This window comes from Cervus canadensis, chromosome 7, assembly GCF_019320065.1.
Source record: "Cervus canadensis isolate Bull #8, Minnesota chromosome 7, ASM1932006v1, whole genome shotgun sequence".
NCBI classification, from domain to species: domain Eukaryota; kingdom Metazoa; phylum Chordata; class Mammalia; order Artiodactyla; family Cervidae; genus Cervus; species Cervus canadensis.
The window spans coordinates 71,636,830-71,662,737 of NC_057392.1; the positions used below are offsets into that span (position 1 = coordinate 71,636,830).

The 25,908-nt window shown below is 43.9% G+C and overlaps 1 protein-coding gene across 1 annotated transcript in view; it reads left to right on the forward strand.

Moving 5' to 3' along the window:
- Positions 1 to 25,908, forward strand: part of SLC7A14 (solute carrier family 7 member 14) — a 107,311-nt gene that overhangs the window by 67,078 nt on the left and 14,325 nt on the right. The window contains exons 3-7 of the mRNA XM_043473751.1: positions 5,953 to 6,189; positions 7,717 to 7,934; positions 18,130 to 18,276; positions 20,457 to 20,665; positions 23,884 to 24,761. Coding sequence (XP_043329686.1) covers positions 5,953 to 6,189; positions 7,717 to 7,934; positions 18,130 to 18,276; positions 20,457 to 20,665; positions 23,884 to 24,761 — 1,689 coding nt within the window. The remainder of the gene's footprint in view (positions 1 to 5,952; positions 6,190 to 7,716; positions 7,935 to 18,129; positions 18,277 to 20,456; positions 20,666 to 23,883; positions 24,762 to 25,908) is intronic.

Genomic DNA, 25,908 nt, shown 5'->3' on the forward strand with positions numbered 1-25,908 from the left:
TGCCTCCTGGTTCTATGCCTCCTGGAACTAGAGAACCAGCACAGGTTTTAAGTGACAGGATGACATTATATGGGGAGGACTATGTATGATTGTTGTGGGTAGTGCTGTCTTTGGCACAAGTTTAGAAAGTTCAATATTGTTTGTAGACTCTCTGGGAGCATCTCATTGAAGGTTGGTCTGTTAGACCTATATATGTCATAGCAAAGCTCAAAAGAAATTCACATTGAAAGGAACAAAATTTTTCTGAACCTCAAATCACATATCACTTGGGGTATACACAGAGGGATTGACAGTGAATGTTTCAAAGATGAAAGCTTCTGGTATCTTGTCCCAAGCCTCTTTTCAATGTGTAAGTTCTAATTTTCACTGGGTTTCAGGCTGGTAGTTAGTCATTTTAACCAAAAATAGTTCTAGATATAGAAATAAATCAGAACATTAGGGATACTACAAAATAAGAACAGGGGGAGGGGCTTCCCAGGAGGCATAGTGGTAAAGGATCTGCCTGCAATGCAGGAGACAAGAGTTCGATCCCTGGGTCAGGAAGTTCTTCTGGAGAAGGAAATGGCAACCAGTATTCTTGCCTGGAAAATCCCATAGACAGAGGAGCCTAGCAGGCTACAGTCCATGCGGTCGCAAACAGTCGGACACAACTAAGCAACTAAATGACAACAATGAATGTTTATAATATACTTAAAAGGCAGATAACCAAAAAGGGTATCAGAGTTGCAGGATATGAGGAACAAATCACTCCTGTTCTCTTTAGTCCCGCTGAAATGAAGCCACTGTATTGCTCAAGGACTTGCCTCTCTGAACAGCTCTAAAGGGAACACGTCCATCATGTCTGCAGCACACACTCACTCGATGGCCATCTGCACCCTGACATTGTACTCATATTGATTTTCCCTGCTACACGGTTATACTTTTGGAATCAATATGCCTCTCCCTCTCCAACCACTTGATAAATAGCCAAGGAATGCAAAGTCACTTTGATAACAGCATAAGGCAAATATGTAGGAGGGTAACTCTGGGGCAATAAATTTTTGAAATGAGTTGCTAAATTGAGTAGAGATTATTTATAAACTTATCTCTCATTTAGAATAGTGAGTGTGCATCTTGGTTCACCAAATCAATTTTAGATGATAAATATTCTGCAATTCTTTTTCTACTATTCTGCAATGCAAACTAGTGATAATGTTACCTTCCTACGCTCTAACTTTTAAAAAAAAAATCACCTCTGTATGGAAGACAAAGGAAAGAAAAGTAATTTTTCATAAAAATAATATTTCAGCATATGAATGCTGGGGCATAACCACTGTGAATGCAGCTGCTACAAATGCACACTCACATATGTGTGCCATTCGGCACTCAAAGACCATGAGTCTTGAGCTGCTGCTGATGTGGCTTTCCCAAGTGACAACCAATTCCTGGTAAATTTCAAACAAAACAAATTACAACTGTCCCTTAATTTACCCAATTGTTACATCCCTGAATAATGTAAAACCATGCAAACAAAAAATGCTTTGTGCAATGAAGATAGAGTCAAGCTCAGAAATTACAAACATGTTGTGTCTTACATGAATGTCCACTGGGACCTTTGGAATCAGGCTCAGACGGTAAAGCGTCTGTCTACAATGCAGGAGATCTGGGTTCGATCCCTGGGTCGGGAAGATTCCCTGGAGAAGGAAATGGCAACCCACTCCAGTACTCTTGCCTAGAAAATTCCATGGACAGAAGAGCCTCGTGTCATGGGGTCACAAAGAGTTGGACACAACTGAGTGACTTCACTTTCACTTTCAAGAGAACAATGCATCATCCTGTGGGACAGTCCCACACACTACAAAATGTCTAACAGCCCAGCCTTTTGCCCATTTAATGCCAGGAGGGCCCACAATAATCATGTGAACCATAGATGCCCTCACAGAATACCAAAACTCCCCCTAGGAGGCAGTACAACCTTGCAAGACTACTGGCTTGCAGTATTTCCTACAGGGCTTTCCCCATTAACACAAATGATTAAGAGTTGATTCTAGGTGTAAAACCAAAGAACGACAGCACTAGAAGGGAGCATGAAGCTCCTCTAACTGGCCTTCTAGTTTTACCCACGTGAGATAAGTAACTTGCTTTTGAATACTCAGTGACCACCTAATCTAGGATAAAAAAAATTTTTTTAATGGCATCCTTTTCCATGGTTTTTATTTCTTATTGAAATTAGAAAGACACCCTTGAATGTGTCGCTTACACATGAGATAGCTGGGGGAGCGGGTAGTAGAAATATTGACAACATTTTCCAGTTCTTTTTTCCAGGATACTGGAGTTGAAATCATTCACTCCTCATCACTGAGTTTCCCTGGATACATTCTATATAAAATGTGTGCTCAGTTATGTCTGACTATGCGACCCTATGGACTGTAGCCCACCAGACTCTTCTGTCCATGGAATTCCCCAGGCAAGAATATTAGAGTGGGTTTCCATGCCCTCCTCCAGGGGATCTTCCTGACCCAGGGATAGAATCCACGTCTCTTGCATTGGCAGGTGGGTTCTTTACCACTGAGCCACCAGTGAAGCCCTTCAGTCAGTTCAGTTCAGTTCAGTCACTCAGTCGTGTCCGACCCTTTGCGACCCCATGAATTGCAGCACATCAGGCCTCCCTGTCCATCACAAACTCCCAGAGTTTACTCAAACCCATGTCCATCGAGTCGGTGATGCCATCCAACCATCTTATCCTCTGTCATCCCCTTCTCCTCCCGCCCCCAATCCCTCCCAGCATCAGGGTCTTTTCCAATGAGTCAACTCTTCGCATCAGGTGGCCAAAGAATTGGAGTTTCAGCTTCAACATCAGTCGTTCCAATGAACACCCAGGACTGATCTCCTTTAGGATGGACTGGTTGGATCTCCTTGCAGTCCAAGGGACTCTCAAGAGTCTTCTCCAACACCACAGTTCAAAAGCATTAATTTTTCGGCACTCAGCTTTCTTTATAGTCCAACTCTCACTTCCATACATGACCACTGGAAAAACCATAGCCTTGACCAGACGGACCTTTGTTGGCAAAGTAATGTCTCTGCTTTTAAATATGCTGTCTAGGTTGGTTACTCCTTACTTCCAAGGAGTAAGCATCTTTTAATTTCATGGCTGCAGTGAAGCCCTTAGCGCCCACTAAAAGCTTGGATTCCTGCATGCAAATAAATCAGAAGGTTTCAAAAATAAAATACTTTACAACATGTTCAAAATGAAAGTGTGTCCCAAAGAATGATTTCTGGGAGCAGAAACTATCCCACGTGATTAGTGGCTAATTGATTTTCCCACTGTTCTCCCCAAACCCCAGTCATCAAGATCCAAGCATGTTTGGGGGAAATACGTAACTAAGATTCCATATGCTCCTACACCGCGCACCACACAGGGCCCATTCCTCTGACCCGGGAGAGCAAGGGACGGGCAGGTCCCTTCACAAGACCTAAGGAAGATTTGGCTCTTTGCTAATCACCCTTGGCCAGTGACTTGAGTGTTTTTCTAACTTAATTTGGCAGATCAAATATTAAGGAAAAAAATGTTTGATTGCCCAAACTGCACAATATTGGCTCTCCAAGTTAAATCTGTAATCAAACTGATGCCCATTTCAAAAGTGTCACTTGGAAAAAATCCTATTTATAAGCCTTGTACATTATCAGGTGGTGAAGAAGGATGAAGACAAGAAGCTCACAGAGTATAAGAATTACTGGGTAAAGTTGTGCATCCTGCGCTAAAGAGACTAAATCATTTCCCTCCCAATTCCTTACACTGCAGTTAAAGAGACACCTACTCAACGTGCAAACTCAACTCCCTTCAGGAGATGAGAACACATAAGTTATACCAGTTCCCCTAGCAACCAAGAAAATATCATCAGGTCCTCACATTCTATACTTTCCTCCTAGAGTTCCTCAGGCTTTCCTTCCGAGACCACTTCCTCTTAATTTTAGACTCACTCTAACAATTTTAACATCAGGTGTTAGAAGCAGCAATTTAGAAAAGGAGGAGGTCAGACTGCTCCAGGTAAGCCCCACAATAGTAACAAGAAGAAATGACTGACAGTCTGACCTCCAAGGAGATGGAAATCTATTTTACAAAGTGGAGGGAAGGGGGCTGATATAGAAACTCAAAATAATAACAGCCTAGGCCATTCAAGGTAGGGACGAACAGCTTTGCTGGCCTTGAGAGCATCTCCATAATACAGAACAGTATAGTAACTAATGTGAAAGGAAACGATGCTTAATATATTTTGTAGCAAAATTCCATATAACAATAGAATCCTAGGTGGGAAGAGTAGGAAGATCCTAAAGAGAGCATCCTGGCCTAATTCCTTTACCTTACAAGGAAGGAAACACGTAAAGGGGTGCACAGGTTCGAGGCAGAGTTGAGACAAAGAGGGCAACCCGGCTGTCCAGGGCTCCTTCCCTATGGAGGCGCCCACCCTGCCGCCACGGAGGGGAGGGAAGGGAGAGTGCATCACATGTAGTCATGCATTGTGTGGCTGCTTCTAACATCTCTGCTTTTGCATCCTTGCACTGATTTTACTCTCTTCCAAAGGAGAAGAAACTTGCTCTCTTCAGTCACAAAAGAATGAACGATTTTTCCCTGATTTGTGATGAGAACCGCAGGACTGGCCCTGAACAAAATTGGGACTGAAAGTAACGTTTACTTTGCGTTCCCCTCTCCCTCTATCTCCCATTCCTGGTGTGTCTCCTCCAAACTGTCGCATGGCTGTCCTCCCACTTTGTACCCCACCCATTGGCCCCAAATCTAGAGTTTCTAGTACAATGTAGAATATTCTCCCAACTTCCAGAAGTTTGATATACTCCCAGCCTCTTTCTAATTTAATTTCTAATTCTGTAAAACAAACAAAATGAGGCAATATACCAGTGTTTCTCAAATATAAATGGCAAGCTTATTAAAATGCATATTCCTGGTCTCCGTCTCCTGAAATCACAACTCAATAGAGGACTCTGATCGCTTCTTGGCCTTCTGGCTAAGATCAAGTGTAATAGATGACTCTGGTTGAGTGTCGCACCAGACCCACTTTGGAAAACATGTGGCTTCTGCCTGCCTCTCCAGCCTCGTCTCCTCCCAGTCCCCCAGTGCACATCCCCTTCCACGCAAAACTTCATACAGTCTCTCCAGACCATGCCTTTGCCTCACAGTCCACTTCTGAGTCCAATTAATTCCTCCACACACCTCAAAACCAGCTGATGCACACGTTTCAATTCTGCTCTCTGTGTTCCTGTGTGTCTTTGCATTGTTGAGCTCATACAGCCTACAAAGTGTGGGGATTCCCTGGCATAGCTCCTGAAGGCAAGGCCCTGCCTCACTTGTCTTTTTTTCTATTCCCAGCATTTGGCATCTTGCCAAGCACATAGGAGACAGTCTAAAAGTGTTCATTAGATTATCTTTTGCATGTGCAAATTTCCTAGTTAATAACTAGTCATTTATTTATATTTGCATTTTTAATTAACCCCCCATCCCATATAGTACAGGATTTTCAAAGATTGCTCCAGGTATCACCCTTAAATGAGGAACACATTTTGTAACAAATAAAAATGAAAAGAGAAGAATGCTAACATAATCTAACCTTGGTGACATCAGTTGTGTGGTCATAATGAATTAGACCCAAGTTCACTCAGGATATCTGACACCTAAGGAACAACAACAGAGACACATACAATAAATGGGAGTTTTTCTAATAAAGAAGATCAGTTTCTAATTGTTCTTTAGAATTAGGTGTGGCATTCGGGTTTAGACTTTTTTCAGAAGTAAAGTTGGAAGACATCAGAACTGGCTTTGAATTGATTCGTTTACATAAAACTTTGCGTATTTGTTCTAAGACCCCATAGATGTCCAGGATTTATCTATCCCAGATGGTTAGCCACCAAAAGGTTAGCTCATCTCCTGAAATCCGTCTTTCATGTGTGTGTCCCATGCAGGCGTCTGCTATGCAGAGTTTGGAGTCCGCGTCCCCAAGACCACAGGGTCAGCCTACACCTACAGCTACGTCACTGTCGGGGAGTTTGTGGCATTTTTCATCGGCTGGAACCTGATCCTGGAGTACCTGATTGGCACCGCGGCCGGCGCCAGCGCCCTGAGCAGCATGTTTGACTCACTGGCCAACCACACCATCAGCCGCTGGATGGTGGACAGCGTGGGAACCCTCAACGGCCTGGGTGAGACTGCCACAGCCTCTAACTCCAACGTGCAAACTCACTGAGCCAAATAAAGGGGCTCCTCTTCCAGGATGCAATTTGGCAAAAAGTACCAAGGGCCTTAATATGTCTTTTTTTTTTGCCAAGTAATGGATGAATGAATCTGTCCTAACAAAACTATTTTAATTTCCATAAAATTTTTATATGAAAAAATGTTCATCACCACCTTATTTATAATAACAAAAAAATTAGAAACTGTTTAAGTATTCTACATTGGAGCAACTGATGAAGGAAACTATGGCAGTGTATGACATAGCTAGCAATTAAAAGGATGACCAGGAAGGCTGTTGTAAGAGTGTGGAATGTTTTTAATGCAATGCTGTAAGACAAAGGACACAAATTGTATATGCATCACATTAATAACTGTATAAAAATATGAGTAATTTGGAAAAAGAACTATGAGGAACTTCTCTGATGGGTTCTTTAGGAGATTTTAAAAAATTTATCCTAAATCAGCATGCATTAATTTTTAAATAAGAGAATCTATTTAAAAGAAACAAAATGAATGGGTATAACAAAATGAGTGAATACTAAATAACCAGCTCATGTAACAAATACCTTGAGACTTCAGGTCTGAGCCCCACCTTCCATTCTGATATCGGACTATCCCTTCACAATCAAGGGAAGCTAAACTGTAGTGGAGGAGACTTCGGAAGTCTTGCCCCAAAACATCCAGGGACTAATTCAGTGGCTGCATGCAAGTCATTGGCGCCCCCGTCTCAGAAGAGCTGACCAAAATGCTGAGCACCAAGATACCATGAGAAAATTTTAAAAATATGAAGACAACATCTTCTCAGAATACTGATTTCATAGAATTTTAGGTCTGAAAGGGTCCTCCAAAATCAGGTAGCCCAAAATTTTCACTTTACAGATGAGGTTCAGAGAAAGGAGACATTTGCCCACGGCCACACGGCTGGTTCCAGGTCAGAGTTGAGCTGAAATCCAGGAGCCTGACTGCGAAGCAGTGCCACTTTCCCTCTATAGAGGGCAGGAGTCCACTGGCCAACAGACAAGAACAAAGAGGCGGGGAGAGTCCCCCAGCCATCTTCTTTGCAGTCACACAAATGGACAGAACACCCTTCTTCCAATAATTGTCAAAGACACACATTTTTAAATTTGCTAATAAAGAGATTGCTGGAATGAAATGGAATATTTATGGGCTATAAAGTAAACAACAATGAAGATAAAATCGTTCAAATAACATGTTAGATCCGTGTATACATTAGAATGTCCTTGGATAGTCCTGACTTCGGATGTTCCATGCCATGGCTCCAGAGGAACTGCTGTAGTTGTCATATTATGGATCCCAATTTTTGGTCCAGGATATCAGGTCATCTCACCTATATACCAAAACCTTCCTATTTGCATCTAGACACGTGTGGACCACACACACACAGTCCCTTCTCCCTCCACAACCTCCTCTAAGCTGAGTGCAGATACACTGGGTGGGCCTGGACAATGTTTTTAATTCACGTCTTATTCCTCTAGGGAAGGGAGAGCAATCATACCCTGACCTTCTGGCTCTGGTGATCGCAATTATCGTCACCATCATCGTCGCACTGGGGGTGAAGAATTCTGTGGGCTTCAACAACGTACTCAATGTGCTGAACCTGGCCGTGTGGGTGTTCATCATGATTGCAGGCTTCTTCTTCATCAATGGGAAATACTGGGCTGAGGGCCAATTCTTGCCCTATGGCTGGTCAGGGGTAAGTTCATTCCTAAATCCCTGTGGGTGTACCTGCTGCACTCTCTGCCTACTACCCTATGACCAGTTTGAGACATGAGTTAAAGGAAATGTTGCTTGTCCCATAACCTTCATGGCACTCTCTTCATCACCTTTTATCTGAATTTCATCAGAATGTTCTGAAGAAATGGTTCTTTTTTATTTAGCTGTTTCACGAACATTTCTTGAGCTCCTATATTATATGGAAAACAGTCATAGATTTGAAATTTTGGTCACTTGCAATATGCCTAATTCTGCATATATCTCATTTAATCTTCCTGCAGTGCAGGAGACTGGGATTCTATCCCTGGGTCGGGAAGATTCCCTGGAGAAGGAAATGGTTACCCACTCCAGTATTCTTTCCTGAAGAATTCCATAGACAGAGGAGCCTGGCATCAGTCCATGGGGTCACAGAGTCAGACATGACTGAAAGACTAACATTCACTCAATAACCTTGCAAGGAGGATATTTACATTCTAGTCTTACAGATGAAAAAACTCAACACTCAGAGAGGTCAAATGACTAGATACTAAGCACATAGCATAAGTGCCCAAGTTAGGAGCCAAAGACAGGACTGTCTGATTCCAAAGCCTGCACATGAACAGCTCAGTCCTATAGAATCTCTCTATAGGACTATTCAGTTCAGACAGTTGGTAAATAGACAAGCAGTAAAAGAGGCCCGAACAGTGGGCAGGCAAGGAAGGGACGAGCATTGCTTCGGTATGGAACTAAGAAAGGAACAGTTCTCAAATCTAAACTCAATGTTTGATCCAAGGTGGAGAGTCCTGCTGGGGTCTGAGAGCAGAGAAGCCTACTGGTGTGGTCTGGGGGATTGACAAAAGAGTGAGCTGGACCAAAAGGACATCTTCAGATCTCATCCCAGTGATCTGATGGTGTGGTTTATGCTAAAGAAAGGTGGAAAGGTCTGAGTGGCAAATTCTTTATACTGACAAGTGCTCGTTCCAAGTCACACCTGAATTCTTCCTCTATATGACTAAAAATGCCACCTTTATGGATTTACTGGTAAAATTCACTCTCCCATTCTTCTTTTTTTCAAACTGTAGAACATAAAGCAGAGACGTTCGAGCTAGAAGGGATCTTAGAGGCCCCCTGGTCCCACCCTCTCCCTTAACAGATAAAGAAACCGAGGCCAGAAGACAAGCCTGCCCAGCATCAGTGACAGAAGGCCAGGATTCCACCAGATTTCTTTTTGTAGTCTTTGCTTACGCTGGCTTTCCAGGGACCAGAAATCTCTCTTGGAGAGCACTCAAAATAACTTCTGTGTATTCTAAACCATGCCACGCTGTTCAATGAAGAGAAATAAGCAAAGAAACAATTTAAGCCAAGGTTTCTAGTCTTCTGCTTATCAGTAAGAATTCTGCAGAGCCACAGATTTCATCCCTCCCACTTGAGGTGAATAAATCCTCAAACTGGTTAAAACCAGAAGAGACAAAAAAACACTGTTGACCCCATTCTGGATCCCCAAGTCTATATTTTCTTATGATACAAATTGTTCCCTTCCTATCATATAAGAAAACAACAAATGATAATAGTGACAAAGAAAGAATGTTTTCCCAGAACTCAACTGCATTTTCATCATAGCACATGAAGATGTTCTCACCATTTTCTTAACAATGTAAGAAATTACTGGGTCATGGACTTACTGTAAGGCTTTGGCCAACAATTAACTTCTATGCTTTCCATTTTTCTCATCTATCAGGTGGTAAAACCAATTGCACCAAATATTTGCAAAAAAGTAATAAAACCTTAGACATTTTTAAGTCCACATTGTATAATTAGTAACAATGATCATGATGGAGGAAGGAGCTAGAATTTACCCACTACCTTCTGGGTGCCCAGCACGTGCTCTATGAATATTATCTCACTCTTATAACAAAACTTTGAAGCAGGTGCTGCTATCCCCAACTTACAGATGGAGAACTCAAGGCTCAGAGAAGCTGGGTAACTTGCTGGAAGTCACTTAGCTAGTCAGTGCCAGGACTGAAATCCCCACCCAGGTGTTTGGCTCCAAAGCCCCTGCCACTACATTGAGTACCTTGTGTATGATTCCTGCCTTCTGAGTCTTCTTAATACTTCCTTTAAGCTTCACAAAGACTGGGAGTCTTGGAGCTGGGAGGAGCATTAAGATGATAGTTAAGCCTGGGGCTTCCCAGGTGGTGTTAGTGGTAAAGAACCTTCCTGCCAATGCAGGAGACATAAGAGACTCAGACTCAATCCCTGGATCAGGAAGATCCCCTGGAGAGGGGCATATAACCCACTCCAGTATCCTTGTCTGGAGAATCCCATGGACAGAAGAACCTGGCAGGCTACAGTCTGTGGGGTCACAAAGAGTCAGACCTTACTGAGCGACTGAGCACAAGCAAAGTTAAGATCACAGGTCTAGACCATAATAGAGTGAAATTCAACTCCAGTCCTGGAGGAGCCAAAGTCCTGATTCACTCCACTGCCCCCAGGACCTCACGCATGGGACCATCTGTCTTTTTTTGCACCTCTGGCCACTGACCTCACTCCAACCCAAACCTACTACCTGGAGTAGGCTGGTCGTTGGTCACCAAAAAAGCCTGACTTGGATTTTGGGTTTTTTGCTGTGAGTCCTCTTTCCCTGCAGGAAATTCAAATATGTGTCCTCGTGGCTGTGCCTAAAAACATCATCTGAGCACAGAGGACAGCCCAGCGTGAAGATGATGATGACTCATCCTCTCTGCCTGGCCTTGGATTTCTGCATCGTACATCTCCTCCCCAGCCCACTGCCTGGACCTGTTCTTTCTTGACTTTGGTTTTAGGTCACTTTTCCAGTCCAGCAAAGCCACTCTGAATATACATGGTATTTTTTGAGATCTGACACCTTCTCATGAGCATGTCATCCACCAAGTGAATAAACACACTCCCTACTCCCTTCTCTAACAACTGTCAGCAAAATCAAGTTGCCTACTTGCCAACTGCATGAACTTCCACACTCCTTAGGGAAAATCCGACCCCCACCCCTGACCAAAAAAAAAAAAAAAAACTGATGAAATTTATTAGTCACTCAGGCATATCCAGCTCTTGGCAACCCCATGGACTGTAGCCTGCCAGGCTCCTCTGTCCATGGAATTTTCCAGGCAAGAATACTAGAGTGGGTTGCCATTTCCTTCTCCAGGGGATCTTCCCGACCCAGGGATTGAACCTGGGTCTCCTGCATTGTAGGCAGATTCTTTACCATCTGAGCCACAAAGGAAGCCCACCTCTGACAAGGGGACTGACAAGTTCAGAGTACCAACCCACTTTCTTCTTCAATCCCTATAGGTAAGACGGGATGGAGGACACCATTGTGGAGGGAATGGTTTAAACGGATACTGTTACGTGACTTAAAACACAACTCTCAAGGACTTCTAAGGGGTTAATGAGCAATCCATCCTCTGGCCATGGACGCCTCAGAAGCCTAGTCTTTCCCTGTTCCAAACACTTCCTTCCAAAGAAAATAGCATAAGGAATGGTTTACTCACTTACGGGTTCTGGGTCAAATGCTTCTTTGGTCTTGAAGAGCTTAAGAACAACAAACATTTTTTCCCTATATCAAGTAACTGCTGGCCCTCAGCTGAACCCCCACTTCCATCTGCAATTCCTCAGCCCCTGAACATTGTTGCTGCGTATTCACTGTATGTTATTTGTTCTCGATGCTATCTTATGGTTTCTGTTTAACCAAATAAAACATTCTACCAGCACAAATAGCTCCCAGGAAAATGGTTCAGAGCAAGTATTTGTGGGGAATGCTGACAGTCTCCAAAAAGAGGAAAAGCTGTTTTCCGTGTCTCCACATTTGAAGCCACTTGCTGGAACCTATTAGCACATTCCACTGTCGCCGTGGACAGGCTACTAACAGATCTGGAGCAAGAGGGTGGTAGGAAATGCTGCTGAAGTTGGAGTTTTGTCTTGTTACTTTGAGAGTGAATTACACAAAGGTGCCTAATTATCTCGTGGGCATATCTAAAGTAGAATAGGGAGAGCCTAACGCCTCTCAAATATCAGCAAGGCACAGGGATCCCAGCTTTTAGGGATCCCTGAAGTTGAGTAGCAGGCCGGCAATGACATTCTTTTGTCAACTAATTAAGCAACAGTCCTCCAGCAACTGAGGCAGGTGCTGCTGCCCCACAAAGCTCTGGAGAGGGAAAGACTGGCCTGCATCATCTGGCTGAGCAGCTTTACCAAGTTGACCTTGGAAAATAATTTCCAGTGACATCATCAAATTGAAAAGTCAATACTGGTTTTTACTTATGTAAGACATTAAAGGAAGGTTAGGATAAAGTCCTGATGAAGGCAGAAACATGTATACAGACACACACACATGCTTCACCCACTCATTTAATTCACAGATGCCCACCCCTGGGTACCAAACACATTCTTTCAAGCATGGAAGTGTATCCTGATTGTAAATACCAGAGGCTCGATCTGAAATCTGGGTAGAGTGAAGTAGAAAGCAGTTTTAGTGGTTTTGGGGTAGAGACACACCCATAGAGTTTCATTTCATGGCTTTTTTGTATTTACCGACCAGGGATTATTTGCTTGAAGGTCAAAAAAAAAACCTCATTCAAATTAGTTCATGTAAAAAGGTGACCCTATTTGTTAACTGTATTATCTTCTCTTAAATAGTCTGTTTATTTAATCTATATCTTGTTAGGCCAGAGTCTGTTTGATCCTAGCAGGTGTGCTGGTTTTCCATTTGCCCACACTCTCCCAGATCGCCTCTCTACTCCTCCTGCTCCGTTCTGTGCTCCAGAAGACCCCCCGCTGGTGGCTTCCTGTTAGGTTTAGCCAATGGGAGATATCAATCAGGAGATCAGAAGCGGAGAAGAGAACAGGCCCGGGTATTTCTTCCTCACTTCCTCTCAGCCTCGACCCCTAGAGTCCCTTCATCGAAATCATTCCATTTTAACCATCTGAGTTAAATTTCATGGACTTCCCATCACAGTAGAACCTCCAGATGGCCTACTTTTGATCTGTTGAGTCTTTCTTCAATCATAACTGCTTTCTAGTTCTACATATGCAAATTGGGGCTAACAGACATTCTCTTTGCAAACTTATTCTCTCTCTTCCCAGCTAACCTAGTTCCCATAGTTAACTTTCTGGTATCTAATCATTATCAGTAATTGCCATTCATGCTTTCACTCATTTGGGAAACAGTAGCATCTGTTGGTGATGGACAGGGAGGCCTGGCGTGCTGCGATTCATGGGGTCGCAAAGAGTCGGACATGGCTGAGCGACTGAACGGAACTGAATTGAGCATCTGTGTTTTACAAATAATATTCAGTTCAGTTCAGTTCCTCAGTTGTGTCCGACTCAGTGACCCCATGGACTGCAGCACACCAGGCTTCCCTATCCATACTCAAACATGAGTTTGAGCTTGCTCAAACTCATGTCCATCAAGTTGGTGATGCCATCCAACCATTTCATCCTCTGTTCGTCTCCTGCCTTCACTCTTTCCCAGCATCAGGGTCTTTTCCAATGAGTCAGTTCTTCACATCAGGTGGCCAAAGTATTGGAGCTTCAGCTTCAGCATCAGTCCTTCCAATGAATATTCAGGACTGCATTCCTTTAGGACTGACTGGTTTGATCTCCTTGCTGTCCAAAGCGACTCTCAAGAGTCATCTCCAACACCACAGTTCAAAAGCATCAATTCTTCAGTGCTCAACTTTCTTTATAGTCCAACTCTCACATCCATACATGACTACTGGAAAAACCATAGCTTTGACTATATGGACCTTTGCTGGTAAAATGATGTCTCTGCTTTGTAATAATGTAGGTATTTGCTAATCTCAATCAATTTGTTATCACAATCAAGGTAGCATTTCTGGTCTTGCAGTGTCCTCTAGGCCCCTAACCCCAGGAGGTCATGCTCAGAGTACTTTTTGCATATGACTGTATCCATATCACCGGGGGGTCGGGATGGGGAACACATGTAAATCCATGGCTGATCCATGTCAATATATGGCAAAACCCACTGCAATGTTGTGAAATGGTTGTCCTCCAACTAATAAAAATAAATGAAAAATAAAAAATAAATAAATAAATAAAACCCACTACAATATTGTAAAGTAATTAGCCTCCAACTAATAAAAATAAATGGGAATAAATAAATAAATACAGAGAAAAAAATATGAATCAAGTTCTAAAAGAAAAATAAGGAGGAAGAAGAGAGGAAATTTATTTGTGTCCTTGGTTTCATCTGTTCTAGAAAAACTTACAATAGTAATAAAAATACTACTGATAAGAGCAATATTTATTAAGCACCTACCCAGGTGTGGTAAAGAATCTGCCTGCCAAAGCAGGAAATACAAAAGACTGGGGTTTGATCCCTGGGTTGGGAAGATCCCCTGGAGAAGGAAATGGCAACCCACTCCAGTATTCTTGCCTGGAGAATCTCATGGACAGAGGAGCCTGGCGGGCTACACTCCATGGGGCCACACAGAAAGTTGGACATGACTGAGTAACTGAGCATATATTCTACAACTGTGGTGGACTATCTCATTTAATACTTGTAACAATCCAATGAGCTAAATACTATTTTTCTTTCCATTTAAGTGATAAAGAAAATGAAGCCCCATGGGGTTAGGAACTTGTTCTATGTCACCAAGCTAGTTCTTGGCAGAACCAAGCAAGGTCTGACAGGCTATAGAATCTGCACTCCTAACCAAGTCCTATCCCACCCATACACACGGCTCTGAGATTCCCCCTGGAGCCTACAGTGCACCTCTCCTCCAACAACTATATGATTCATACTTCAAAACTGGAAGGTGTTGCTCCAAGATACCTGTACCTTGGAGGTATCTTCCACTGAGCCTTCTGTTCAGTTAGCCCTCCCTTTGTCCTCAGTTAATCTTCTTATGGGATGGTTTAGACCTCTCCCCTTTTTTTTTTTTTTTGGTAAATTAATTTATTTATTTTAATTGGAGGCTAATTACTTTACAATATTGTAGTGGTTTTTGCCATACATTCACATGAATCAGCCATGGGTGTACATGTGTCCCCCATCCTGAACCCCCCTCCCACCTCCCCCAGCCATCCCATCCCTCAGGGTCATCCCAGTGCACCAGCCCTGAGCGCCCTGTCTCATGCATCAAACCTGGACAGGCGATCTTTTTCATATATGGTAATATACATGTTTCAATGCTAGTCTCTCAAATCATCTCTTCCTCGCCTTCTCCCACAGAGTCCAAAAGTCTGTTCTTTACATCTGTGTCTCTTTTGTTGTCTCGCATATAGGGTCATCATTACCATCTTTCTAAATTCCATATATATGCGTTAGTATACTGTATTGGTGTTTTTCTGACTTACTTCACTCTGTATAATAGGCTCCAGTTTCATCCACCTCATTAGAATTGATTCAAATGCATTCTTTTTAATAGCTGGGTAATATTCTATTGTGTATATGTACCACAGCTTTCTCATCCATTCATCTGCCGAAGGACATCTAGGTTGCTTCCATGTCCTAGCTATTGTAAACAGTGCTGTGATGAACATTGGGGTACACGTGTCTCTTTTACCTTTTTCCAGGGTAGCTTGGCCCTGAATTCTTACTTAGGACCTTCCCACCCTCCTATCCTCAGCAGGGAGCTCTTCCAGTATCTAAGACCATCCAGCACTGATCACTCCAAGTGGGTATGGCAGTGTAGCCCTGGGACGTCCTAATTGGGATTGATTGCATCATTAGACTGATTGTCATAAAATGTCACTGTATGATTTATAAGAGGGGTGTGTGTGTGTGTGTGTGTGTGTGTGTGTGTGTGTGTGTGTGTGTGTGCATGTGTATGGAAAGAAAGATGTTAAAGGAAGAGAAAGCAGGACCTGTTTTTCTGGAAGCTGTCTTAAAGCTAGGCCTTCCTGGATTGGGGCAGCTTGGTGAGCCTGAAATTCCAGCATCCATCCGTCCTTGAACACCAGAAACATTTTTTAGACAAGTGAAAACAAGTACATTTCCAAACCTGTGAACCCCCATGTACCATGAGGTAAGATCTCTTTGATCTCCTTGTCTGGAGGCAAAAGACACTTTCCACGCCCTGAAATGCAGGACTCTGCTGGAGTGAAAGTGGGAGTTATCTCCTCTCCCAGACAGAAGCCCCCTGGTGACAACTGCTTGTATGGAAGTTCTTTCTACTAGAATAGATCAGGAGTTCTTAGATTCTTGTGTGTGCAGTAGACTCCTTGGCAGTCTGGTGAAGGAGATGAAGCTCCTTTGGGATTGTATTTATATTGTATATAAACTGTGTTTATAAATGAATAACCTAATTAGAAGTTCGAAAGAAACCAATTACAGTTAACCTATCAACAATAGCAGTCTGAATCAGGCTGTTACACCTTTTTTTTTCCAAAAGTAAATACTATGGTACTACGTCAGTGAGTGGTTAGCTCACTCTCTGGACATGGACCACAGACATGGAGGGATCAAGTACACGAGGAACCATGGATACAGAGGGCCAGTATAAGTTATACTCGAATTTTCTGCTGTGCTGGGGTCAGCATCCCTAACCCCCACGTTGTTCCAGGGTCAACTGTAAATTGAAATACAGTTACAAAAATATTTTTAAATTGTGATATAACCATGGGCTTCTTTATTAGTGCTTTAAATATTAATATGTATGCCTAATAACTAACATAAATTGCAAGTAGCAATGAGCACAAATGGTATTTCAAGATCTCTGCAACAACTAATATGATTGGGAAAATATCTGATTGGTGACAAATATCACAATCCTGTTAGTGTGTCATCTATACTCATAATGAAAAGAAATGATAACATTCAATAGAAGGGTAAGGAAAATAAAGATTTATTTTTCTCATCAAAATTCTCAGACTCTCCTGAATTGCATGGACCCCAGAATAAGAGCCCCCAGTTAGAGAACTGAAGCATTAGAGGCAATGGAAGAGACTAACTCATTTTACAGATGAGCAAATGTTGCTTTTGAAAGTTTGAGATGATCTTCCATTTTGTGATGTACTTTGTAGGTTCTAGTTCTTAGTATTATGCCTTTTACTTACTGAGAAGTCAGTCAGAAAGGTAAGAGTGGAAATTTAGGGACAGGTATCTGCTTGGCACATTTTTAGAATTTCATCCTTTACAAACCAAATATGGACGAAAAGGAAAAAGTGGCCCAGTCTACAATGAGCCACACTCCTGGACTCCTAGCTAGAGTTTGCACGGTATCAAATGCCTTTACCCCATACACAGAAAATCCAGAAACATCTCTTTCATCTTCCCCTAAAAGGATATCCCCAAGCATTTCTTACTTTCAGCTGGTAAGGAGAATGCTAAGGTGGGAAAACAGAATTTAAACTTTGAAAAATTCTTTGGAAGAAAGTTACATGCTCCTCAATGGAGGATTTTCACTGACATCTTGACCCATCAAATTACAACCATCTTTGGAATCACATAGGCTCCTATCAGACAGACATCCAGCAGATGTCACTGGATACCACCTCCCCAGCTTCACTCTGCCTCACTCTTCATCCCTTCCCCGGCCATGTAGCCCAACCAGGCTGCTCAAACCCCCAAAATTGACCCTTCCTTTCTTTCCATGGAAGACAAGAGTCTACCTGAAAAATCTAAAAATCCTTTATATCGTTTAACATGTGGAAGATATCCTGAAAATGATCTACCAGGGTCACTAGTAGTAATTTGAGCAGGAGAATTTGTGCAACTGCATCTGAGACCCCTACTAAATGCCACAAGTGCCCACTCCGTGTCCCTGTATCAGTCACAAGTACCTCCCCACATTTTCAAACATTTCCTAGGGGTTGTCACACAGCCCCTGGTTATGGTTGAGAACCACTAAATGAAAATAAAGCACAAAGAAATTAATGAGTTCCCCCCAAGACATAGGGTTAGCCAACTTACTGATTTACTTATAAGCTCACTTACTCCCAAAAATGATTTCAATGTGTTGAATGAACCTAATTTTTATTTGGGCATAATTCTTCTTATCTTCATTTTATACATGAAGAAATTTCCCAGTGTCACACAGCTAGTAGAAGTCAGAACTCAAGCCTTTAGCACAAGTTCCACCATGTTACCCCCTCTACCACTCAGTAATGTCTGCTGACCATCGGGCAATTAAGGGGACCACGTGTCAGGCACTGGTGATCCACTTACACTCTAAGTATTTCAAATGTCTTCATCTCTACAGGTGCTGCAAGGAGCAGCCACATGTTTCTATGCTTTCATTGGCTTTGACATCATCGCCACCACTGGAGAGGAAGCCAAGAATCCCAACACATCCATCCCTTATGCTATCACCGCCTCCCTGGTCATCTGCCTGACAGCATATGTATCCGTAAGTAACAAAAGCTTATTATGGCACCTTCCACATGGACTTTTCATATTTGACCTTAAAATGTGGCTCTGGGACTGGGTTTCCTTCTGTCAGGAAGTAATCCTTCACTTGTGCATTTGTGGTGTTTGTACGCATATGTTCATGTTGCTTCCTCTTTTAACACGAGCTCAAGCTCACCCCACCCACTGATGACAGGGAGAAAATCAAGGTTCCAAGCTGGACACAGGAGAAGCCCCAGGCCCTCACTTGGGCTGTGGCTCACATCCCTGCTCCGCCCTATGCACGGCTCTCAGCATCCCGGCATCCTGTGCAGGGAGTGGGGATGGTGGGGGGAGCGTGCAGAGAGTGGGCTGCCGTCCAAAGAGTTCAGATCATAGGCTGGCAGTAACGGGTGGGTGTGCAAGCAAGCAGAGGCATTGTGGGCCTCTGTGCACCCTCCTCAATGCTCTTCTGTCTTCTGGGAGCTTCCCAGCAGCAAAGAGGCAAGGCTCCCCCAGAGGGGGCAAGGAGAAAACAGGATTGTCCTGGAAGCCAACGGGAAACACGAGAGCAGCACTGGATATGGTCTGCCCACCAAAATGTTTCTATTCATGGACAGGTCAATTATCATTTCCCCTATGCACACGGCTTCTCAGGCAGCATTAGTGGTAAAGAACCCACCTGCCAACGCAGGAGACATGGGTTGGATCCCTGGATGGGGAAGATTCCCTGAAAAAGGGCACGTCAACCCACTCCAGTATTCTTGCAGGGAAAATCCCACAGAGAGAGGAGCCTGGAGGGCTACAGTCCATGGGGTCACAAAGAGTCAGACACGACTGAGCACAGAGCTTATGCACACACATGCAACTTATCTTCTCCAGCCCTGATTATCCCTGCAGACAGAATGTTCAGAAACAGTGTGGGGGAGGGGCAGCAGGGGGAGCAACAGAGACACTCTGCTGTGTATTCCCCCTCCTGTACCACCCCATACTTCCCCTCCTCCAGGAGTCAACCCTTGTAGCACACACAATAAAGTTAAACCACAGTTCCTTCCTTAGGATAGTGCTTTATAGACTACAGAGTAAGTCTACCACATTTTGCCCTAATCGAACATGGGCGGGAGACTCAGCAAGAACTGCTGTAAGAATCCACCCCACTCTCCTCCAGTCTACCCCACCACATCCTCAAAGAGGATATTGCAAGTGATGGTGTTACTGGGACAGGTTCCCTTTTAGAATGTGTGGGGCCTAACCACACCTCAGGAGTTGTTTGGTCTTGTGTTGGTCACCAGGCCCACTCTACCACCAGAAGAGCCACACTGCTGGGCTGTGGTCACACATCTCGCCAGCCTCCCCAGTGGCCACTCTGTTACACTGGGGGATCTCGGCTCCTGAGACACAGGCGAAAAAGTGATCTAGAAATGAACCACCCTCTCCTCTTCAGGCTCTGGACTCCCTCAACGATGCCAAGATTGGCCTTCACAGCCCAGGGGTCTCCTGGCCTTATGACTGGCGTCTCCATGGCCTGGGGCCAATTATGAAGGGAGGAATGTCATGGTAGATCTATGACATGTGAGGAGAAATAGGTCCTGGTTAAGCAAAGCCATAATGGTCTTCTAGCTCACAGCAGAACTGGACTCCGTTCTGATGCCATCATTTATTTCTTGGCCTGCCTGGTTCCTGGGACTGAGCTACAGAGAGGAAATGGAAATATGAGTCCCATCAGTTAATCGGCTATGGATCCCCTACACATTTATCTTTTGAGTTTTGATCTCTGGTCTTTGGGGTAAGAAGTCGGACAGTTAAGACCCTGTAGGGCCTGGAAAGTACAAAAAAAATGAGTCTTGTCCATGAGGGCACAGGGCCTCTGGCTACAGCCCCTGCCATCGGATAACACCTGCTCTTCACTGAACTATCCATGTAGCTCCGCTTTCAGGAGCTGAAATACCAGCAGACTTATTCCTCAGATATGAAAGGACCACAGAGAGACAGTAGAAATGACCTGGTCCAGTCCACTGAATTCACATGTGGGGAGGAAATTCTGAGACCAAGAGCTCCAGAGGCAAAGTAAAGGCACACACCAGAAAGTGGCAGATGCAGGCTTCCATGCAGGACCAGGCCTCTTTCCTCTGCTACAGGACACCCATCCATGCGTCAGACTGATCCCTCTACCTCCAACCACGTTTCATCTCGTTTTAACAGGTGAGCATGATCCTAACTCTGATGGTGCCATATGACGCCATTGACACGGAGTCCCCACTCATGGAGATGTTTGTGGCTCGTGGGTTCTATGCCGCAAAGTTTGTCGTGGCCATCGGGTCGGTTGCAGGACTGACGGTCAGCTTGCTGGGCTCCCTCTTCCCAATGCCGAGGGTTATCTATGCCATGGCCGGCGATGGGCTCCTCTTCAGGTAAGGGCTATGCTCGTGGCATTTATTTTACTCTTCCATGCCTGTCCAGGGAGACTGTCACCCATCTTCCCTGTCATATGGACCATGGAACTTGTCATATATCTTGGCAAAGAGTTTGAGTGAAAATAATTTAGGTCCTAAAACAGCCCCTCAGTTTGACTCTGGGTCCCTCAATCTAGCAACAAACTGATATGTTCCCCCAACTGCCCCTCCCCTTTTATGTGACACTGTCTGTTCCTTCGTAAAGATGGTGAGTGCCAAAATGCTACATGGGTGGCCTCCAGAAGGAAGGACCCATCCCAGGGGCATCTTAGGCTTGCCCTCACATTGAGCCCTGACACCTGCTCCTCTGACATTGAAGAAAGTTCAAAGTTACAATCAAAGAGAGGATAAGACCCTTTGAGCAGAACCTAGTAATACTAGCAATGACTACCACCATTTATTGAACGTCTGTGTATCCCAGGTATACGGTATCCCATTTAGCCATCACAATAACTCTATTTAACAGAACAGTGTAAGTTCAGTTCAGTTCAGTTCAGTTCAATCACTCAGTCATGTCTGACTCTTTGCGACCCCATGAATTGCAGCACATCAGGCCTCCCTGTCCATCACAAACTCCCAGAGTTTACTCAAACTCATGCCCATTAAGTCGGTGATGCCATCCAGCCATCTCATCCTCTATCATCCCCTTCTCCTCCTGCCCCCAATCCCTCCCAGCATCAGGGTCTTTTCCAGTGAGTCAACTCTTCACATGAGGTGGCCAAAGTACTGGAGTTTCAGCTTCAGCATCAGTCCTTCCAATGAACACCCAGGACTGATCTCCTTTAGGATGGACTGGTTGGATCTCCTTGCAGTCCAAGGGACTCTCAAGAGTCTTCTCCAACACCACAGTTCAAAAGCATCAATTCTTCTGTGATCAGCTTTCTTTATAGTCCAACTCTCACATCCATACATGATGACTGGAAAAACCATAGCCTTGACCAGACAGACCTTTGTTGGCAAAGTAATGTCTCTGCTTTTTAATATGCTATCTAGGTTGGTCGTAACTTTCCTTCCAAGGAGTAAGTGTCTTTTAATTTGATGGCTGCCGTGATTTTGGAGCCCAGAAAAATAAAGTCTGACACTGTTTCCACTGTTTCCCCATCTATTTCCCATGAAGTGATGGGACCTGATGCCATGATCTTAGTTTTCTGAATGTTGAGCTTTAAGCCAACTTTTTACTCTCCTCTTTCACTTTCATCAAGAGGCTTTTTAGTTCCTCTTCCCTTTCTGCCATAAGGGTGGTGTCATCTGCATATCTGAGGTTATTGATATTTCTCCCAGCAATCTTGATTCCAGCTTATGCTTCTTCCAGCCCAGCGTTTCTCATGATGTACTCTGCATAGAAATTAAATAAACAGGGTGACAATATACAGCCTTGACGTACTCCTTTTCCTATTTGGAACCGGTCTGTTGTTCCATGTCCAGTTCTAACTGTTGCTTCCTGACCTGCATATAAGTTTCTCAAGAGGCAGGTCAGGTGGTCTGGTATTCCCATCTTTTTCAGAATTTTCCACAGTTTATTGTGATCCACACAGTCAAAGGCTTTGGCATAGTCAATAAAGCAGAAATAGATGTTTTTCATCTAGTACAGAATAGTGTACTAGATGAAAATACTCAGAGAGTTAAAAAAAACAAAAACTTGCCCCAAATCTCCCAGGTGCTGGGTGGGGTGGGTCAGGATTTGAACCCAGGACTGTTTGACCCAAATGACCAGATTTTTAACCACGTCAAGACACTGACACTTCCAGTCCCCTAATCTGGCCAGAAAGTAGCCTATCTGCCCATGGTACACAGGGGATGTGGCCCCATCTCTTGGTGCCTCATGCCTCCTGTGTGAGGAACCTGCAGGTAAAGCATTCTTCAAGTGCACCAAACAAGGAGCAAATTGCCAAGAAGGTCTCAGGAGTTCAGAGGGACCCAGCTCAGAGACTTTTCCTCTGCCATCAGCTGTCACCTTCTGCAACAGTTCCTGTGCATACCCTCTGAGGTCAGAGCTGAGACCTTGGGGGAGCTGGAGGCTGATCGTGGTGGAGATGTGACAACTTCACACATCCACAAGGTCTTTCTGCTGTCAAAGAAAACCGAGAGATGCCAGGGCTCTGAGCAGTTTATGCTGCTGCTGCTGCTGCTAAGTCGCTTCAGTCGTGTCTGACTCTGTGCGACCCCATAGACGGCAGCCCACCAGGCTCCACCACCCCTGGGATTCTCCAGGCAAGAACACTGGAGTGGGCTGCCATTTCCTTCTCCAATGCATGAAAGTGAAAAGTGAAAGTGAAGTCGCTCAGTCGTGTCTGACGCTTCACGACCCCATGGACTGCAGCCTACCAGGCTCCTCTGTCCATGGGCTTTTCCAGGCAAGAGTACTGGAGTGGGGTGCCATTGCCTTCTCCGCTGAGCAGTTTATAGGCTTGTGTGAATCACGGAAATAAGGGAGGACTGGAAGAGCAGCAAGAATGAGGGCCAGGAGGACAGGAAGGTGGAAGGTGGGAGCCTATCTAAGTCTAAGGAACTGCCAAACAAGCACCTGTCATTCAGTCACCCTTGTTGGTCTTCTCTATCTTCTCCAGTGAGTGACTGGCCATATTTAGCTTTCATCCATGAGCACATGTTCTTAATGACTGTGCTATTTTGCAACCAAATCCCTGTACTTTCATTGGAGAGCAAGCTTCTCAGGATTTGGCATAAACCAGAATCCTCTAGAGGTTTTTTAAAGTGTATAGTTTGTTGGGCCCCACTCCCAGAGAGTCTTGACATAGTAGGTAAAACCTGAAAATACATATTTCGAACAAGTTCCAAGGTATTGCTAACACTGCTGATCCATGGACCATACTTTGGATAACACAGGTGGAGAGGGCCACCAGGCAGGTATGTGACTTCAACTGTCTCCTGTTCATAGCAAAGTCTGGGCTTCAATTTAGATTCCTGAGAACCTCCTAGATTCCATTAACCCACCACATGACATAATGAAGTAGGCACTTTAATAGAGCAGTTTGCCTCATACCCAAGGAATTAAAATAGATTCTGTTTAAATTATATTTCAGAAACGAGATCCTGGAGTAGGAACAGCAACAGTATTTAAAGCAGTGAATCCAGAAGTAAACTGGAGGAGCAGGACCAGGAGGTGTTAAACCATGTTGAATCCATCACCACTAACCCTCTGCTTGCCCCTCCTCCAGATTCCTGGCTCACGTGAGCTCCTACACAGAGACCCCCGTGGTGGCCTGCATCGTTTCGGGGTTCCTGGCAGCTCTTCTCTCCCTGCTAGTCAGCTTGAGAGACCTGATTGAGATGATGTCCATCGGCACCCTCCTTGCCTACACCTTAGTCTCCGTCTGTGTCTTGCTCCTTCGATACCAGCCCGAGAGTGACATTGACGGCTTTGTCAAATTCCTGTCTGAGGAGCACACGAAGAAGAAGGAGGGTGTTCTGGCTGACTGTGAGAAGGAAGGCTGCTCTCCCGTGAGTGAAGGGGAAGAGTTCTCCGGCCCAGCCACCAACACATGTGGGGCCAAGAACCTGCCATCCTTGGGAGACAATGAGATGCTCATAGGGAAATCAGACAAGTCGACCTACAACGTCAACCACCCAAACTACGGCACTGTGGACATGACCACAGGCATAGAAGCTGATGAATCTGAAAACATTTATCTCATCAAGTTGAAGAAGCTGATTGGGCCCCGTTACTACACCATGAGGATCCAGCTGGGCCTTCCGGGCAAGATGGACCGGCCCACAGCCGCTACAGGGCACACGGTGACCATCTGTGTGCTCCTGCTCTTCATCCTCATGTTCGTCTTCTGCTCATTCATCATCTTTGGTTCTGACTACATCTCAGAGCAGAGCTGGTGGGCCATCCTTCTAGTTGTTCTGATGGTGCTGCTGATCAGCGCCCTGGTGTTTGTGATCCTGCAGCAGCCAGAGAACCCCAAGAAGCTGCCCTACATGGCTCCCTGCCTCCCCTTCGTGCCTGCCTTTGCCATGCTGGTGAACATCTATCTCATGCTAAAGCTCTCCACCATCACGTGGATCCGGTTTGCAGTCTGGTGCTTTGTCGGTAAGCAACTTCCTTTGGAGCCTTGAGAGTTCCCTTCTAAGGCCTTGACCAGGCTTATCCCAAAATTACCTCCTAGCCCAACTAGGCATCCCCTTGCCAAGAGAATTCTGGCTGGTTCTGTGCATCCTTGCTTTTTTTTTAGAGTCAAAAAAGCCATGTGTGGAAAAAAAAAAAGCCACGTGTGCCCTTTCTGTTATGATCTTGGTTGTTCGTTCTGAAGAATGATACTGATCAATCCATCACTTCACTGAATGCTATTACTGGATATTCTTCTTGTGGATAATTAGTATCATAGAAAGTGATACTTATTTCATTTTAAGTGGATCCACATTTTAAAATGAATCCACATTTTTTAAAAAGGACAAAAATAACATAAATTGAGGGTGGGAAAGGTTGATTGGCATTCTTAAAAACTAATAATTATGAAGAATTTTATTTATCTTATGTTGGACAGAATTAAAATAGTAATCATGCCATATTTTTAAACAAGCAAAATATGAATTAAGTATGCATTCTTGGCATAATTTTTTGACAAAATTACATCCTGGCACCATTTAATAATCCTCACTTTTTCTCAACTTTCACAAAATATTTGAGCATTTTATTTTTTCCCAAGATCTCTCCTCATCCACTGATATTCCAATCATTTTCTTGGAAAATACCTATCATGTCATCATCCTTGTTGATTTTCTCTTCTTCTTTTGATAACTGATAAGACTCTGTCAGGTTCTCAACATCCACAACTTTAAGTGAATTACCATTGCTCTCTCTAAACTCACTTTCACTGCCTTCAGACAATCCTGTATCTTCCCCAAGATTTCTAATTTTCCTTTGGAATCAGTTTATATTATATTTACATTACATGTTTAACATATTTGACCATTACTGATGAAATGGCTGGGGTAGGTGCTCATGATAACTTAAGAGAGATGTTTAAGTGAATGCTTATTTTAAGGTTCCTTATTTATTATTTTTATATTTCCTATATAATTTGGTAACCCTGGGGTCTCTGGCAACAAATACTTAGCTAAGGAGTGTCCTTAGGTGCTTTGAGGAATAGAAAAGTAAAGAATAAGGGAGGCAAAATAAATATGTGTGAATCAACCAGCCTGGGCAAGGCAACAAAAAAACTTGTGGAGTTGTAGCC